Source organism: Microtus ochrogaster, unplaced genomic scaffold (assembly GCF_000317375.1).
Source record: "Microtus ochrogaster isolate Prairie Vole_2 unplaced genomic scaffold, MicOch1.0 UNK1, whole genome shotgun sequence".
Lineage (NCBI taxonomy): Eukaryota > Metazoa > Chordata > Mammalia > Rodentia > Cricetidae > Microtus > Microtus ochrogaster.
This window is the reverse complement of record NW_004949099.1, coordinates 38,823,752-38,840,251: the sequence shown is the minus strand read 5'-3', so window position 1 is coordinate 38,840,251 and position 16,500 is coordinate 38,823,752. Positions and strand designations below refer to the sequence as shown.

The 16,500-nt window shown below is 44.6% G+C and overlaps 1 protein-coding gene and 1 non-coding gene across 3 annotated transcripts in view; both read right to left on the bottom strand.

Moving 5' to 3' along the window:
• Ano2 (anoctamin 2) overlaps positions 1–16,500 on the bottom strand; it is a 353,619-nt gene that overhangs the window by 160,000 nt on the left and 177,119 nt on the right. Inside the window, exons 13-14 of one of the 2 annotated variants that reach the window (XM_005365256.3) lie at positions 11,550–11,561; positions 11,220–11,327 (exon numbers count right to left, since the gene is read on the bottom strand). In XM_005365256.3, coding sequence (XP_005365313.1) covers positions 11,220–11,327; positions 11,550–11,561 — 120 coding nt within the window. The remainder of the gene's footprint in view (positions 1–11,219; positions 11,328–11,549; positions 11,562–16,500) is intronic. The other variant, XM_013352922.2, reaches the window with a different exon arrangement.
• On the bottom strand, positions 7,662–7,766 carry LOC113458059. The gene has a single exon (XR_003378500.1). It is a non-coding gene; the product is annotated as a U6 spliceosomal RNA (small nuclear RNA).

Below are 16,500 nucleotides of genomic sequence, written 5' to 3'. Positions count from 1 at the left end.
AATGTTTTTACTAATGAATTGGAACGCGAGACTGGAGCCCTTCCTGTTTCCGGTTTTACGGTGGATCGGTGGATCGCTGAACTCCGGGTGTGTGAGTGTGCTTTTATATTAAAATTGTCTTCTTGTACCCACTGGCCTGGATTAATTAAATACGCCTTCAACCCACAAAGGGGTTGCAACCTACAGGTTGAAAACTGTTCTAGAGGACCTAAATTAGATTCCCAGTACCCACATAGTGACTTATAATCATCTGGAACTCCAGTTCCAGAGTATCTGACACCCTCTTCTGTCCTCCATTGATACCAGGTGTGGCACACAACAAAACTCACACATACACAAAACAAATAAACAAATTTATTACCCTGATACAAAAAAACAAAAACAGCAGAACAAGAAAATTACAGATGAACATAAACACAACGTACTCAATGAAATACTTGGAAACAGAATTCAAGATCACATTCAAAAAGATCATTCGCCAAAAAGATCGTTAGCCCCATTTTAGGAGTACAAGGATAGTTTGACATGCATAAATCAATAAACATAAGTCATTGTATCAAGGGACTCAAAGATAGAAATCACATAATCATCTCAATAAATAAAAGTCATGGAGAGGGCTGGGAATAGAGGGAACACATTTCAACATAACAAAGACTATATATGGTAAAACTTTAATCAATGTCACACTAAATGAGGAAAAGTTCCAAGCATTACCAAAAGTAAGGCACAAGACAGGAGTGTCCACTCAACTTCTGTTCAATACAAGACTTGAAGTTTTAGCTAGAGAAGTAAACAAGAGAAGTAAATAATAACTACACAAATAGGAAAAGACTTTAAAGTATCCATTGTTTTGCAGATGATATGACCCTAGACATCACAGACCCTAAAGACTCTACCCCCCAAAAAACACCCTCTTAGAGCTGATAAACACTTTGAGCAAAGTAAAAAAGTAACACATAAAAAGAAGTAACCTTCTATATACCAATGGTAAGCACGCTGAAAATAATTTCATACACAATACCATAAAACATTAAAAACCTGGAAATAAGCCTAACAAGGAAATGAAAGACATCTATAACAAAGGTCAAGACACCGAAAAAAGAAACTGAGGAAGGAAGGAGAAGATAGAAAGAGCTCCACAGATCAGGAGAATCAATACTGTGAAAACAGTCATTACACCAAAAGTAATCTAAAAGTCAGTCCAACACATTCCCAAGCAAGATTCCAGAGACAAATATTAAAAACTTAAAATTTATATGGAAACTCAAAGAAACAAAGGTAGACTGCTCTGGGACAATAGTCTTTTTATCCTGTCACTTGCATTATTTTAAATAAAATGCTGATTGGCCAGTAGCCAGGCAGGAAGTATAAGCAGGTGATCAGGCAGGAAGTAGAGGTGGGGCAACGAGAATGCTGGGAAGAGGGAAGCAGTCTGGAGTCGTGACCCAGCTGCAGAGATAGTAAGATAGCAAGATGTGACTGTCTCATCGAAAAAGGTACCAAGCCACGTGGCTAACACAGATAAGAATAATGGGTTAGTGTAAGATGTAAGAATTAATTAATAAGAAGCCTGCGCTAACAGGCCAATCAGTTTGTAATTAATGTAGACCTCGGTGTATTTATTTGGGACTAAATGGCTGCAAGACTGGGCAGGACAGAAATCTCGGTCATCAGTAGACAAAGCAATCTTGGAAACTATATACTGAGGGAGGTATCAGAGCTGATTTCAAGTTATATTACAGAACCACAGTAATGAAAGCAGTATCATTATGCCACCAAACAGGCACACAGGTCATTCATTGAAAAAGAAAAGAAATCCTAGATACAATTATAAAGAAATCCACACAGCTCCACCTTCACTTGCAAAAACCAAACAAACAAAAAACATTTTCAACAAATGAAGCTGAGAAACCTGGATACCAACATGTAGAGGAATGGAAGTAAATCTCCACCTCTCATCCTTCAGAAAGCTCAACTCCAGATGGAGCAAAGAGCAAAATAAAGGACCAAGAAGCCTGACGCTGCTAGAGGAGAAAGTAGGGATTGTGCTCACACACGCAGGCCTAGGTATGGATTCTGCATAAGGCTCTGACTGCAGGAGAAATGGAACCGGCAATCACCATATGGGGTCTCATGAAACGAAAATGCTTCTCGATAGCAGAGAGAACTGTTAATTGAGTGAAGAGGCTGCCAACAGGATGGGAGAAAATATTTGCCAGCTATACATCTGATAGACAGTAACTGGAATATACAAGGGACTCAGAAAACTAAACTCCGAGAAAACAAACAAGCCAATTAAAAAAAAAATAGGCTGTGGAACTGAACAGCGAGTTCTCCAAAGCAGAAATACAAATGGTTGGGAAACACTTTAAAAAGTAGTCAACATCTGAAGCCATCAGGAAAATGTAAATTAAAACTACGTTTAAAATTCTGTCTTACCCAAATCAGAATGGCCATCACCCAGGGTACAAGTGAGAACACATGTTGACCTGGCTGTGGGTAAAGAGGAACCCCTATACACTGCCGGCAGGAGCAGATGTTGATGTATCTACCTTGGAAATCAGTATGGAAGTTCCTAAAAAAGGAAAAGGTAGAGATAGAACCACCCTACAACCCAGCCTAGCCGCTCCTTAGCATACACCCAAAGGAATTAGTCTCCTACAGTGGTTCAGCAGTGGTATGACTGTAGCGAGACAACCAACGACTCCATACTTAGCTGAGGCCTACTCCTCAAGGGGAACCCATGCCTGCTACTGTAAACCTGGCAAAATTTCTCCTGACTGGAAGAACTTTGGGGCACCAGAGAAACAACCTACCATGGCCATTTATTGATTGACATAGAATCAAATCACCTTCTAAATAGCTGTATTTATACTCACAGAGAAAGACTGCTCTTAAATTGAGAGAAGTCTCTGCGGTGAACGGAGGTGAACACAGAGTCCCATGCTGCACAATTGCCCAGCAAAAAGGGTAGATGAGGGCTCAGCCCTAGCCAAGACTTACACTACCCGCTTAAGGCTCACAAACACCGTGTAAGAGAGGGCCGAAAGAATGTAAGAGCCAGAAGTCAGAGAGAAGGGTTGTAAAATGCCATCTTGTAAGCATGACACTGCCGTGGCAATCATGAACATGCAGAAGCTTTGCTCCCTGGCACCGGGCCTGGACAGATCGAGCCTGCCCAATAATCAGCAGAGGATGAGGAAGACACTCAGGGGTCTCTACAGCTGGACTGCTGAACTAGGGCAACTCACAGGCTCTGGGAGAAAGGGAGGCACAGCACCCGGCTGTGAAGCCTGGTCATCCCTCCAGGTTCGGACAGGTAGTTTCAAGCCCAGGGTCACATAGATGGCCTTAGTAAACTCTGCAGGAAAACATTCAAGAAAATTACAGGGAAGAAGTGTAGCTGACGGAGGTGGGAGGAGTTCTAGGGGTACTAAAATACATTCTAAACATGTAGGAAATTGCCAAAGAACAAGTTTGTTAATAAAAATAAAGCTTTACCTACAGCAACTTGTTTTTTTTTTTTTTTCGAGACAGGGTTTCTCTGTGGCTTTGGAGCCTGTCCTGGAACTAGCTCTGTAGACCAGGCTGGTCTCGAACTCACAGAGATCCGCCTGCCTCTGCCTCCTGAGTGCTGGGATTAAAGGCGTGCGCCACCATTGCCCGGCTACCTACAGCAACTTGTAAAATTTTGTTGAACTCTGAGCAGAAAGAGTCAGCCCCAAACTACAGGGAGAGGGACATGCTTCCTGAAGGAGCCAGCCAGGAACTGTGGGGACCTCGGGGGTGAGTGCTCTCCCTTGTTGATCTATAACAGCATGCTTCTTTTCCAGATCCTTCCTTCCTCCTCTCCTTTCCTACCACAGACATTCTCAAGAGGGGATGTCAGAATCACCGGTTGCCTTTTCAAAACAGAAACCATCTCACCACCTACCTGGCCCGTATTCTGTTCCCCTCACTATTTCACACTGAAGCGGATAGTGTCTCTTCAGTGGCTAGTCTCTGTGGCTTACAGGGTTCCAGCCAAAGACTACACTTCCCAGCCTTCTTTTTTACTAGGTGGAGTCTTGTAGCTGGAACCCACCAATTAGTGAAAGGGGTGAAGAATTCAATCCCACGTTCACATCCTTTATTACCCTCAGGAAGACACACACATCCTGTGATCAAACATGACTCGCCACCCTCGTTTGTTTCCTTTGTTCCAACTATTTCTCGTGTGTGTGTGTGTGTGTGTGTGTGTGTGTGTGTGTGTGTGTGTGTGTGTGTGCGCGCGCGCAGCCATTTCTTTTGGCTAGAAATTCTCCATGGAGATGGTCCCAGAGGTGAGAAATGGAAGCCACACTTCTTGAGAGATGACAGAGGAGAGTCGTGGAATATAAGGTAGGAGAAAGAAGAATCGGGGCCAAAGTCAGTTAGTTAAAAATGAATAGGAACAGAAACAGCCCTATATAAAATTGCCAAGAGGCAGCCTTTTATAACAGTTATATTGTATAAGCTCCATGTCAGCCTAGCACTGACACTGCTCCCTTGTCCTCCTCACCAACTGTGAAGAATCTCAAGAGAAAGGGATAATTGCCCTAGCGTCACAAGACCTCAAAGTATATCCACTGAGCTAAAGGATAGGTCTGAGAAACACGGGTACCCATCCTATCTCGAATATTCTTCAAGTTAGGCACCCATGTACATAAGCCCATATAGATGAGAATGATGGAAGATCTCAAGATCCAGCCTCAAATTCCTTCTCTACAGAAATCTTTGGCGAACCGAGTCTCTCTGTGTGTTGATATGTCTCTGCCCACGAGAAAACTCCTTAGTCCCCAAGAAGAGACTTAAAAACTTACTCCATTTTTGACCCTCACATAGTTATTAAGTGGTTTCAGAAGAGAGCTTAGGGGAACTTTGAGCTATAGAACATTCTAGCAATCTACCAAAAGCCTACGTGGAAACCTGGATGCATTCCCACCTTGGCTCAGAGAGAGAGAGACTCAGACAGGGCCCTCCACCCTGCTCCCCTGTCCCATGTTCTGACAGTCACTCAGCTTCCGGGCCCTGTTGTCCCAGCCTTGTCAGAAGGCTGTACACTTGTGCATAATTTATTCCACATGTTTGTTTGTCGGACCTGCCAGAGGCATCTGTCGTAAATGTTTCAAGGCCTTAAGTTTTGATGAGCTTTCTTTAGAAATAACTGTCCCCCGGGGTGGTTCATAGAATAGTAAATTAGCACCTGTCTATCCACACGCCTCCTCCTGGCTCCCTAGGTTTCAGTGTTCCCCATAAAACATTCATGGCTTAGAACATCACAGACAGTGCCAGGCAGGGCGCGGGGGATGAGACCTGCATCCGCATTGAGTAAATATTTGGGGGACAACAAGTTCCATGAGGTAACTCCCAAGAACCAGTTAAATGGAATTTTGTTTTAAAGTCCTACCCCCTGCACCCTCTCTCTCTCTCTCCATCACTTACACAAATATTCTTAACAGCCCGGTGACTTGGGGATGGTTTGAATAAGCGACTCTCCATTAATCCATTCATAACATCAGTGGTGAGCATTCTTATGTTTTCCCCAGATGTTTGACTCTCTGGTTTCCAATGAACTTTCACCTCTTCACCCAAGCCAGGGCCCATGGTGTGCAGGATTTGAGGCTAACAGAGTTTAGAATCAGACCAGTGTGCTGACTGGACTTTCCTGCCATCTCTCTATGAGACGCTCTCAGATCCGCTCTCTGTGACTCACCTCCTGCCTCTGCTCCCTGATGCTGGGCACTGATTTCTAAAAGCCGTATACCTCAGAATGACTTATTGACTGACCTTGGGTTATACTGAGCTCGTGGGAGGGGGAGGTACTGGTGGAAAACTGAAGAGTGGAGTCTTGAGAGATTCGAGGTATCTTCCCCAGTGTTTCATCTGCTTTAGACCGTGCCGGCTGCTCTCCCTACAGGGTTCCAGTTCCCATCGGTTGGTCATGACTCCAGGTGCCGGTGGCATCACTTCCATTTTGTCCTTCCAGGGCTGAGTCATAGCTACTCCCCACTGCTGTTAATCTCTTCTTGCCTCAGTGGTCCCTATTTGCCTCAGCATCACTTCTAACACCTTTGTAATAGTTCCTCGTGTTGTGGTCCTTTCCACTGCTCTGTGTAGAGTGAGCTTTGATTTGGGGCTATATTATATAATGCAAAGTTTATGGAAGAAAAGGATGCAGAGGCTAGAATTACAAAGGCTTGGATGAACTCTCGGAGGGTTGATAAGCAAAACGGAGTTCAGCTTCTTAGTCTTGCCATCTATATCTAGCATCTTGCTTCAATGCACGTAGCTCTGCTATCTTACATGAACAGAGGGAGAGATGATACTAGCAATGAGGGACTTTAGGACAGGGTATTCTAAATAAAGATTCTATCTGCTTAGGGAAAAAACCCAACCAATTCTCTTATTAATAGTTCCAGACTCCATCATATTCCTAACACAGAAGATAGCTGTGTTTATCTTCTTGAGTTCCCTTTACTGTATGCTGATCCTCTTACTGAATGCTGAGCAAATTCTACCCACTGCTTCTACCCACTATTCATGCTGCTTAGACCCAGGGAGCACACTGTCTCTTACCAGGTTTCCAGAGAACTATAGTCTTCCCCACCTTTTATTGAGAGAAGCACCAAGCATGACTCTTTAGAGGTGTGTAAAGATCTGCTAAGGGAAGACCAGGGGGCTCCAAGTTAAGAGAACACTGTGGTTTTACTGCATATAGGTTAGATTGAGCAAGTAATTGCCCTTACTGAATCTCAGTTTTCTCATTACAGAATCGGAGACCAATAGGGTTTGAAACTGAAAATGGAATATTACTGTAAAGTCTTGAACATATTGAACAGTCTACAAATGTTACTTACATCAACGTTATTACCATTTCTTTGATGTCAGGATCCTTAAAAGTTACTGAGAGCCCCTGTAAGACTAGCCAAATGCTACAAAAATTACACAAGGGACAGTACAGTTCCTAAGGATGGACTGACGACCAACATCGGCATGGTACTCTCAGCAAAGACATTGCTGACTCGCAGAAGGGCAGAGGCTCGAATGCCCTTTCTCTCCATGAGACCAGGGGGGCAGAAGAGACCCCCATGAAGGAGCTGTCTGCATGACGGATATGCAGTGGCAAGTCCAGCTTCTGCCCTGCAGTGTGCTTACCTCTGGGCTTCACCATGCTGGCCCTCCTCTCCAAGCATACATAGTTCCCATCTAACTACAGTGCAGAACATTCATTTCTAAGGAGTGCCATCGTGACCGATGTTCATTGCTGTTGGGTAAGTAATATATTGCTTTTTAATCAATGGCTATAGCCAACAACATAATGATGAAAGATGATTTTTTTTTCTTCTAAGATCAAACACAAGGCAATTCTGTTCTCACATTTTTATCCAACACCACGTAGACCAATATAAAAGAACTGTCTGGATATAAATTCATTCACTTCGAGTAGATTAATTTTTAGGAGAATGTAAAAATAATACAATAGGTAAAATATTCCTTTTACAGACAACAGAGTAACCACAGGCAAGAACTTCATTTGGATTTTCTGCATCATATATAAAAATTAGCTAAGGTTTTCATAAACTAAATATAATAGAACTATAAAATTCTTCATGACAATGAGCTAGGCAGTACTTTATCTTTTTAATGTGGAATGCTCCATGAATTTGCATGCCATCCTTTTACAGTGCCATGGTAATCTTCTCTGTATTGTTCCAACTTCAGTTTATGTGTTTGGAAGCAAGGACTATGCAATAGTTTCTCACACAGGACTCAAGAGTACAAACTGACAAAGGAAAAACAGAGAACTTGTGATTTAACTGGTATCATCAATAAAAAATATATGTTTATAAGTTATATTATCTGATATAGGACTATTGTCCCAGATATACAAAAAAAACTCTAATTATTTTATAATGAAAACTAATTAACATAATGTTTAAATAGGTGGAGGATTTAGCAAGACAATTTTTCTAAAGAAGACATAGAAATGACCAATAACATAGGAGCAGACGTTTGGCATCATTATTCATTAAGGAAACGCAAGTTAAAATATCAATGAGATACCAGTTTTATCAGTAGGATGAATAAAGTAAAAACACGTGTGGCAAGTGTTTGATGTGGAATGACCACTTATCAGAAATTAACATAAGACCCAGTAATCCTATTGTTAGACATACACACATGCGTGCGCACACAGGAACGCATATGAAAATATAAACCTATAGTTAAATAAAAATCAATGAGATACTGATATAAGCTATGTAATGGGTCCATTTTCCCAGGTGAGAAGTTAAACACCACCTATGAAGTGAGCCCATTTACACGAAACTCCAGAACAGCAGATCCCAGACTCTGAAGAAACGTTAGTTGTTTTCCATAGCTTGGCAACTGGGTAGGGGAATATTTTTTAAAGTTTCATTCAAGTTTTGTTTTGTTTGGTGCTGTGTTGTGTTGCTTTGCTTTGCAGGGCTGGGGAGTGAACCCCGGAACTTGTGATTTTAGAAAGACACTTCGCCTCTGGGCGACATCCCCAGCTGGGTGCAGGATTTCTCGGAACGATAAAACTGCTCTGAGCATAGATTGTGTGGCGCAGCTGCAGAAATCCACGAGGGTTCTGAGAACTACTGACCTATATGGGTGAGCTTTGGGCTGTGTGTTGCTTTTGGGTATTCTGAGACTAGGTCTCATACAGCTCAGGTCGACCTCAAACTCCATAAATACTGAAGGAAAGTGACCTCCAGCTCCTAATCCTCCTGCCTCTGCCCCCCCAATGCCGCATGTGTCACTATACCCACCTCAAGCCTGGGTGATTCTTAAAGTATGAGAATTAAGTCTCAATTCTAAACATACGTGGCATGTTCAAAATTTTTAAAGGGAAAAAAAGTGATGGCTCTCTGGGGTTACACAGAACCAATGACTGGCTCCCCTACAAACAGCTGTGTGGTCTTAGGGAGTGTCCTGTGTTGATCTGAACCTCAGTAAAGGTGAGTGCTTTTATCACTCCATAGGAGGGTAGGGATGGAGAGAAGATGGAGCTTTGGGGCAACAGTGAAGAGGGGTCCAGGTGAACCACCGGGGTGAAAGTAGTGCATCCAAGCCTAGCTAGACTTGATTCTTCCTTCCAGGCTGTTCCCTAGAGCAGGTGCCTTTCATGGCCAGCTCACACTCCTTAATGGCCCAAAGCCTGCTCTGTAGTGGGTACTGGCCACACCTCTTCCTCCAGGAAAGAGAAGCCCCCTGTCCACCAGATCTCAATGCAGCATCATGTTCACCGTCACATCACCCATCAGCACTCTGATTTATAGAACAGGAAGAAGCACTTGCAATATTACCAGAATCGGAAGAACATGAGAAAGACCCTGACCATCAAACGCAGGCCGTGTTTATCTCATGCTGTTCACTGAGAAACTCATTTCCTCCCACCGCCCATTAGATGTTCTGAGCTTTGCATTCTCAACAGGGCAGTGAAAAGAGATGCTGAAGGCTACAATATAAACATATGCATCATTCATAATGCATTCAGATGTTTCTTAATTATTCATAGTTCCCGAAAGTTATTTGACCTATCATGCACATATATTCAAGCAATATTTATATGAGAACCACAGCCCCACCGAACAGAATTCCAGCTCATTGGCGTTCCCGTTTACAGAATTAAAATTAAATGAGTGGAGCTGGAGAGATGGCTCCATGGTTAAGAGCACTTCCTGTTCTTCCAGAGGAACCAAACTTGACCCCCCAAGCCCACAGCAGGCCAGTCACAGCCACCTCTACCGCCAGTTCTGGGAGGACCAGACATCTCTGGGCTCGGTGGGCACCTGCACTCATACACATACACACGCATTTATAACTGAAAATAATAAAATATTATTTTAAAAAATTAAGTGAGTCACTGGTCCATAAAAGCTTTGTGTGTTTTCTATAAAATTATCTAATGTATATTGTTCTAGGCTGGAGAAAGTCAGTTGCATGAGGTTGCTGAAGCTGGCAGAACACAGAATATGCACCTTGTGATAAAGGTAGCAAAGATGATAGCCTTTTCTAAGACCAGACTCACTATTTCTCAGACTAATTGACATTCTTGGACTTAAGTCTAGAGGAGAAAAAACAAAAAAACCGCAGGACCCCCCCACCCCTTCTATTTAAGTCTTATTTTCTCTTTTTTTTAAAAAAAATGCTAGTATTCTGGGCTCAAAAACACCACATTCTTCTGTTTTGGTATTTGCATAAATTTGCATGTTAACATGAATGGCTGCAACTTAAAGAATGTAAAATATAATAAAATTTGAATTCATATCCAGGATGAAGGAAAGACACATTGAAAAACAACAGATTTTCACTCTTGTTTTTTTTTTTTTTTCAGAAATTGGATTTAGGAAAGACATAAACACACAATCTTGATTTAAATCAGGGTTGCACTCAGAGGCAGGTACTGCCAAAGAGGGCCCACATACACACGCACCATGAGTATTTACAAATGGCAAAAATTCCTTCAACCCAGAGGACATCGCGTTCCTCGCGTTCCTCCTGTGGCCCACCCTGAAGAATGAGCTACACAGGACATAGCATGTGTAACTCAAGCAAATACAGCCATGCTTTTGCCTCTGTGGGCCCTAAGAACCCTTTTCTGCTTTATCCTTTGACTTCCCCGGTACGTTCGTTCTGAGGCCAGTGTGTCATGATGCTTAAAGGCCAGGGCAAAGGTTAGGACTTCTGCCATGGCTAGCTTTATCGGCCAGTGACACAGCCTTTGCATATCTTTCTTCCGTGAGCTCTCCTTTACACATCTTCATTCCAGCTTCGTAGATTTAGCACAAGAACAACCGAGATTACAGAGCACTTAGGACAGTGGCCAGTGGGGAACGAGGATCCAGGGAGGTTAGTGTCGGGCTTGCTATGGTAACAGGTACCCAGGTAACTCTGTCCATAGGAAACAGCCTCGAGATGGGTTCTCTCTTCTCCAATGCGCCCTCCCATTTTTGTCCACACAGTTCCACATGGACCTCCACGGATCTAATCACCATGACAACCTGTTCCCCAGGGACTCCAGCCCTAGGATGATGGCAGACATCAAGCTCCCACTCCATCCTGCCCACAGTCACCCCTTTCCACAGCCAGGGTCCCAGCACTGGGTCCCCAAATAGCACAACAACCGGCTCCAACAAAGACCAGAAAGAGCTATGAGCACAGCCTCTCACCTCGTCATCCTCAGGCGAATTCCCATCCAATTTCTGGACCTCCGACTTGCCGCTCTCCTTTAACAGTTTCTCTCGGACTTTGGTTTCATACTCAGGCCGGGAGTGTTCCTACACCAAAGAGTAAGTAAACAGAGTTAGTAAACAGGAAGGAGAGTGACCTTGGCCTGCGGATCAGAACCGGACACCACAAGTACATCAAACCGGGTTTAGGAATGGACGCTATCGACATGGTTTGCCACGTGACACAGTGACGAGGACTCTATATCAGGAACACAGTGTTGCAGGGAGAAACGAGACACACAACACTTATTGTCACACTGAGAACCAAACCTTGGAACGTTCCTGGGGTTGACACCGGTGTTGAGAAAGGAAAGAGAAGATGTTAACCAGGCAGCTGATAAGGAGAAGCTATGTGCTTTGTAGAGCAAACAGCAAAGAGAGGGGAATTGCTCTGACCCACCCGCTACTGTCCTCCTGCCTCGGGCTCATTTACAAGGAGCGCAGTCCCTCTTGGAAAGAGTTATGCCCTACAGCTGGGAGTTTGGGGAAAGCAAAAATACTTCTCTCTTTTATGATTCTGCCAGCTAAAATGGTAACCAATAATCATCAAAGTCAAGGTAGTCATGGGGGATCTTAAAACCCATTGCCTGGACCCGTCTACACAGCATAGGTGAGCAACTGACTTGGGCATACAGCAGCAATGCGAACATGCAAGAGACAACGTTAGGCTCTTCTGCCAATCCAAATTGGACTGTCAGTCACCAGGTATGGGAAAGAGCTTTCAACAAGTCAAGAGGAGCGCAGTCAAATCACACCACTTCAGACACTGGGCTCCCTTCCAAGGGGACTAGCCGAGGGCAACAGGTCTCTCTTGACAGGCCTTCGTACAGTGGCTAGCTCCAAGGTGTGAGGTGTGAGGATTACATGCTCTTGTTCATTTTCCAAGATCGACTCCCGAGGAGACTTCCAAATGGGAACAGCTTCTGGAGACATTCTTTCAATTCGTGGAATGGGGCATCAGACCCCTAAGCACAGATTCAGGTGGCACACAATTTCTTTATTACCAACCGTATGCCAGAGACACTAGAGGCCAACCTTCTAGACACCTGACTACCACTGCTTAAGGAAAGGAGCATGCCATGGTGGGTGATAACATTTAAGTATGTTTGCAGACCCTAGGCCAATACATAATCTTCCAGGCACACCGGACCCACCCCTTCCAGGAGTCTTTCTCTAACCACAGTGATGTATCCACCAGCCAAGTTCTTCTCCAATTTCCTAGAGTTACATAGCTTACACCAGACACTGTAGGCCCAGGGTAGCCACGCACACATGCTGTCCTTCCTCTCTGGCTGTGCCCATCTGAGAGTCTTGTTCTCTTCTGAAGGACCGACTGTCTGTGCTGTTTTCTTTTCTGTTTCTCGTGGTGACTGGCGCCACACAGAGTGCACAGACATCTCTAAGTGCAGCCGAAGCACACATCAGTTCGCCCTCTGCCATCCTCTGTTCTCCAGCGCGGCATTCCCTAAGGTGCACTCCAAAAGGGTTGCAGCTGAAAAAAGACTTCAGGGATAACATTTCCCAAGAAATCATCCTCAGAGACTCTCAGTGAGCATACTGAAGGTTCTAGAAACTAGCACTCCACTAAAGACACTCCTCCAATGTTCTTCGGCTCCCCATTTCCCGCAGAACAACTTCTGGCTGCAATAATCAGGATCCTGCTGGAATAGCTTGGGAAATGCGGGCTGAAGTTTCCCGCCCTGGCTGCCAACAGCCTTCCGATTTGCTTCTTCATTATTCTAACGGAAGTTTATAATTCAAAGCTGTGGCCACACCATCTATCAAGTGCCAGCATGCGTGTTCTAAACCTTGCCCAGCCCCAGGAGCTTTTCTCTCATGGCTCCTGTAAAGGGTGTAAAGGAGACCTGGGCTCTCCCTCGATGACCAACAGTGCAATTCTAACCCATCTCTAGATTCACAATGGTTGCAGCTGGAGGCCACCTCACCCAAGTTCAACCTCATTTGTCCATTTAGAAGAAGCCCGGCCTTTTGACCCACAGAATCCAGTTGTCCGTTACTCAGCAGAGGCAGATCAAACAAAAATATTTCCTATTTTAGTCAAGCGCACCTGAGGAGACTACAGCCTCCCTCAAAAGCTGGGCAGATAAGCTCATGGGCAGAGCAAACTCTAGTCCACATTCAGCCCCAAGAAGATGGGCCTAAGAGTCCCTAAGCATAAACTCCATAGACGGCTGATCTGATGTCAGAGTCCATGAATCCGCAATCTCTCCAGAAGCTGTTTCCATCTGGAAGCCTCCTCAGGAGCTGGCCTAAAGGAAGGCTTCAAGACAGACTCAGATGATTTGAGGTCATTCGGGACAGAAGGACAGGACACTGGACGCAAAGGCATCCCTCAGACAGTCCATAAAGACCTGCACTGGTCCTATAGGCTGACCCTAGGGATTGGTGGCTCCCCCACCTCCCGACCCTCATAAGAAAGCAAGCTCCGTTCTTTGTCTATTGTAACCAGTTTATAAGCTACACTTGCAGCGGCCTGCTTATTCCACGCCTACAGATTGAGAAGACCCCATGTAGGAGGCACTGAAGGCCAGTGGGCTGTGGCCTGTGTGGGAACCAGCTCCATCCTGCCCCCCCCCCTGAGAAGGTGCATGTTTGCTGGAGAAGACCTCAGGGGAGAAAAGCATGTTGAAAAAAAATCCCTGATCCTGGGGAAAACATTCCTGGCCTTCTAGGACATTTACCTTCCTCTTCCCACCCCTCAACTAATCCCATCCCTTCTGTCACTCACTGGAATGTCAGTTAAATACACCTCAATACGCACTGACTTATATAAACCCTGGAATTCCTATGCCAGTCACATACACCTTGTCTCACTGTCCTCCCACTCCTTCCCAGAAGACACAGATAACAATCAGTGCCAACCCTGATCTGGCCACCAGATGGTCCCGGTTCCTTTGTCCCTCCCTGGCCCCTCTAGTCATTGGACCTTCCTAGGCATCTTGCTATTACTGCTATACACCCCTAGCTTCCCAGATCGGGGTCATGATTGCCGATTCCTTCTTGGAGATGCCTCTTATTCCCTCTTTTGTCAATTAAAATTCAGCAAATTTTCAAACTCCTTGTTTTTCTTTATGAGATTTTGTGTTTTGGTGCAATTAACTGGAGTCTAGAACCTGGACGTACCAAGCAAGCACTCTGCTACTGAGCTACATCCCCATCCCTTAAAACCGTATTTTTCCTTCACTGGCCCTCAAAGAGCTGGCCCTGGCCCTCAGAGGATAGCTGACCTCTCCATCCTCCCCTTACACTCAGGAAAGTTGACCCCACCCCTCACTACAGGTGTACACCTCACCTGAGCAGCACACTAGAGCTGACCCTATGGGCAGGGGTTCAGGTGAACCTACCCTGAGGGCATTGAAACCATGAAAGCTAATCCTGACCCCACATCTGCCATGTGGTGGCCAGCCACAAGAAAGGACTTTTTACCTCTACCAATGTCTTAGTCAGAAGAAATTTCTCTATAATAGTCTCCCCTCTGTTCTAAATATTTACCGACCAAGCAGCACCCTTTTGAATGCACCCCTTTGGGGGCTCAGGGACTAAGCTCCATATTCCACACTTAAACAGTGCATGATTAAGGTCTGTGTTCAAAACAGAATGGAAATTTGGGTACACTCCAATCTGAGACCAAAAACAAGAATGTGTTGGAGGCAAAGCTGAGCCTGACTTCTCTCCTCGCACACTGACCCCAACCAGCACATGTGAGGCACAGACCCAACCCCATACAGAAACCCCACAGGAACGTTTCCCTACACCACAGGCAAACCCAACCTTGCCCAGGTCCCACTCAACCTGCCCCGAAGCTCCTCACTCATGCACATCTCTGAAAGTTGCCCTGGCTCATTGCGTTAATCAGAGCAGGAGACTCAGCTCTAGAACAGCAAGTGGATTCTGATCCCACTCCTTCCAGGATTCAAGGACACGGAGTCATCACCGAGGCTTTTCTGTGTGCGAGCGTGTCGGCATGTCCTCTCTATCAGAGAACCAGCTTCTTTCTGGCTCACATAGGCTTGTGTGGCAGGGTGTTTCTTTTCCCTGCCTTTGTGGCATTAGGAATGTAACAGGTGCCTACACCTACCTCCCAATACCCAACCACATTTCCCTTCATCCCCCTTTCTTTCCTCCCTCTCCTATTCCCTATCTATGCTTTAATATCAAGTAGGACTAATAGAATCAATATGTTCCAGCTAGATCTCCCATAGTCAAGCTAACTTCTACAGTTCTGTTGAGAACACTATGTCAGTCATTATCCCTAAGAAATATAGTTGCTTTGATAGTCTTTAATGCCTATCTCCCAATTAATTTGACTCTATAGGACATAATCCATAACACACAGTCTATTATTGTTGCAGAGTCAATGATAGGACTGGTTCCATATGTAGGGCTTAGCAGGGAAGATTCTAATAAGGTGGGTTCATTTACTTATATCAAATCATGGAATGCAGTAGGATAGGTACAACCTATTGGAAACCTTTGCTATTTAAAATGTTCTTTTTACTGTGTATGTATGGTTGTTTTGTCTGTGTGTACCTCTAGGTACCACTTTCATGAAGTCCAGAAGAAAGCTTGAGATCCCCTAGAACTAGGATTACTCATGGCTGTGAGCCACCATATAGATGATGGGAATCCTCAGGATGAGGAGCCAGTGCCCTTAAGTACTGAGGCATCTCCTCAGCCCTTGAAAGCCCATTTCAGGCAGGGAAAGGCTACATTAGTATACCTCTCCCATTAGAGAACTTAGCTAACTGTGCCCTGGATTGGTAGATTCCATCCCATGAGTTGCCATACATTGCCTGCCACTGCTCAGGCCATCTGTTCAAAGGCATGTTGACTAATTATAGCATTAACGATATGAAATGATAGCATACTACAGACAGACATGGGGACAACGCAGGCTTGAAAACAAGACTAAACTGGAAATTTCACTTATGTTCTCTTATAGTAACCGGGCCATATAATAAGAACACAGGAATAGCCAACAGTCACCATAGGACAGTAAGAATTCCTCTCCAGCCACGTTAACACGTGCGACTTGCCTTGCATGTTAGTACTCAGATGGTGGAATGGTCCCTGGACCTTCCAATTACAGTCCCTCACTGTCATCTGGTGTGGAAAATCTTTCTGTATATGTGTTGCTTCTATTGGTCAATGAATTAAGTCTGTGATAGGGCAGAGTAGAGCTAGGCTGGGGAGGGCGTGA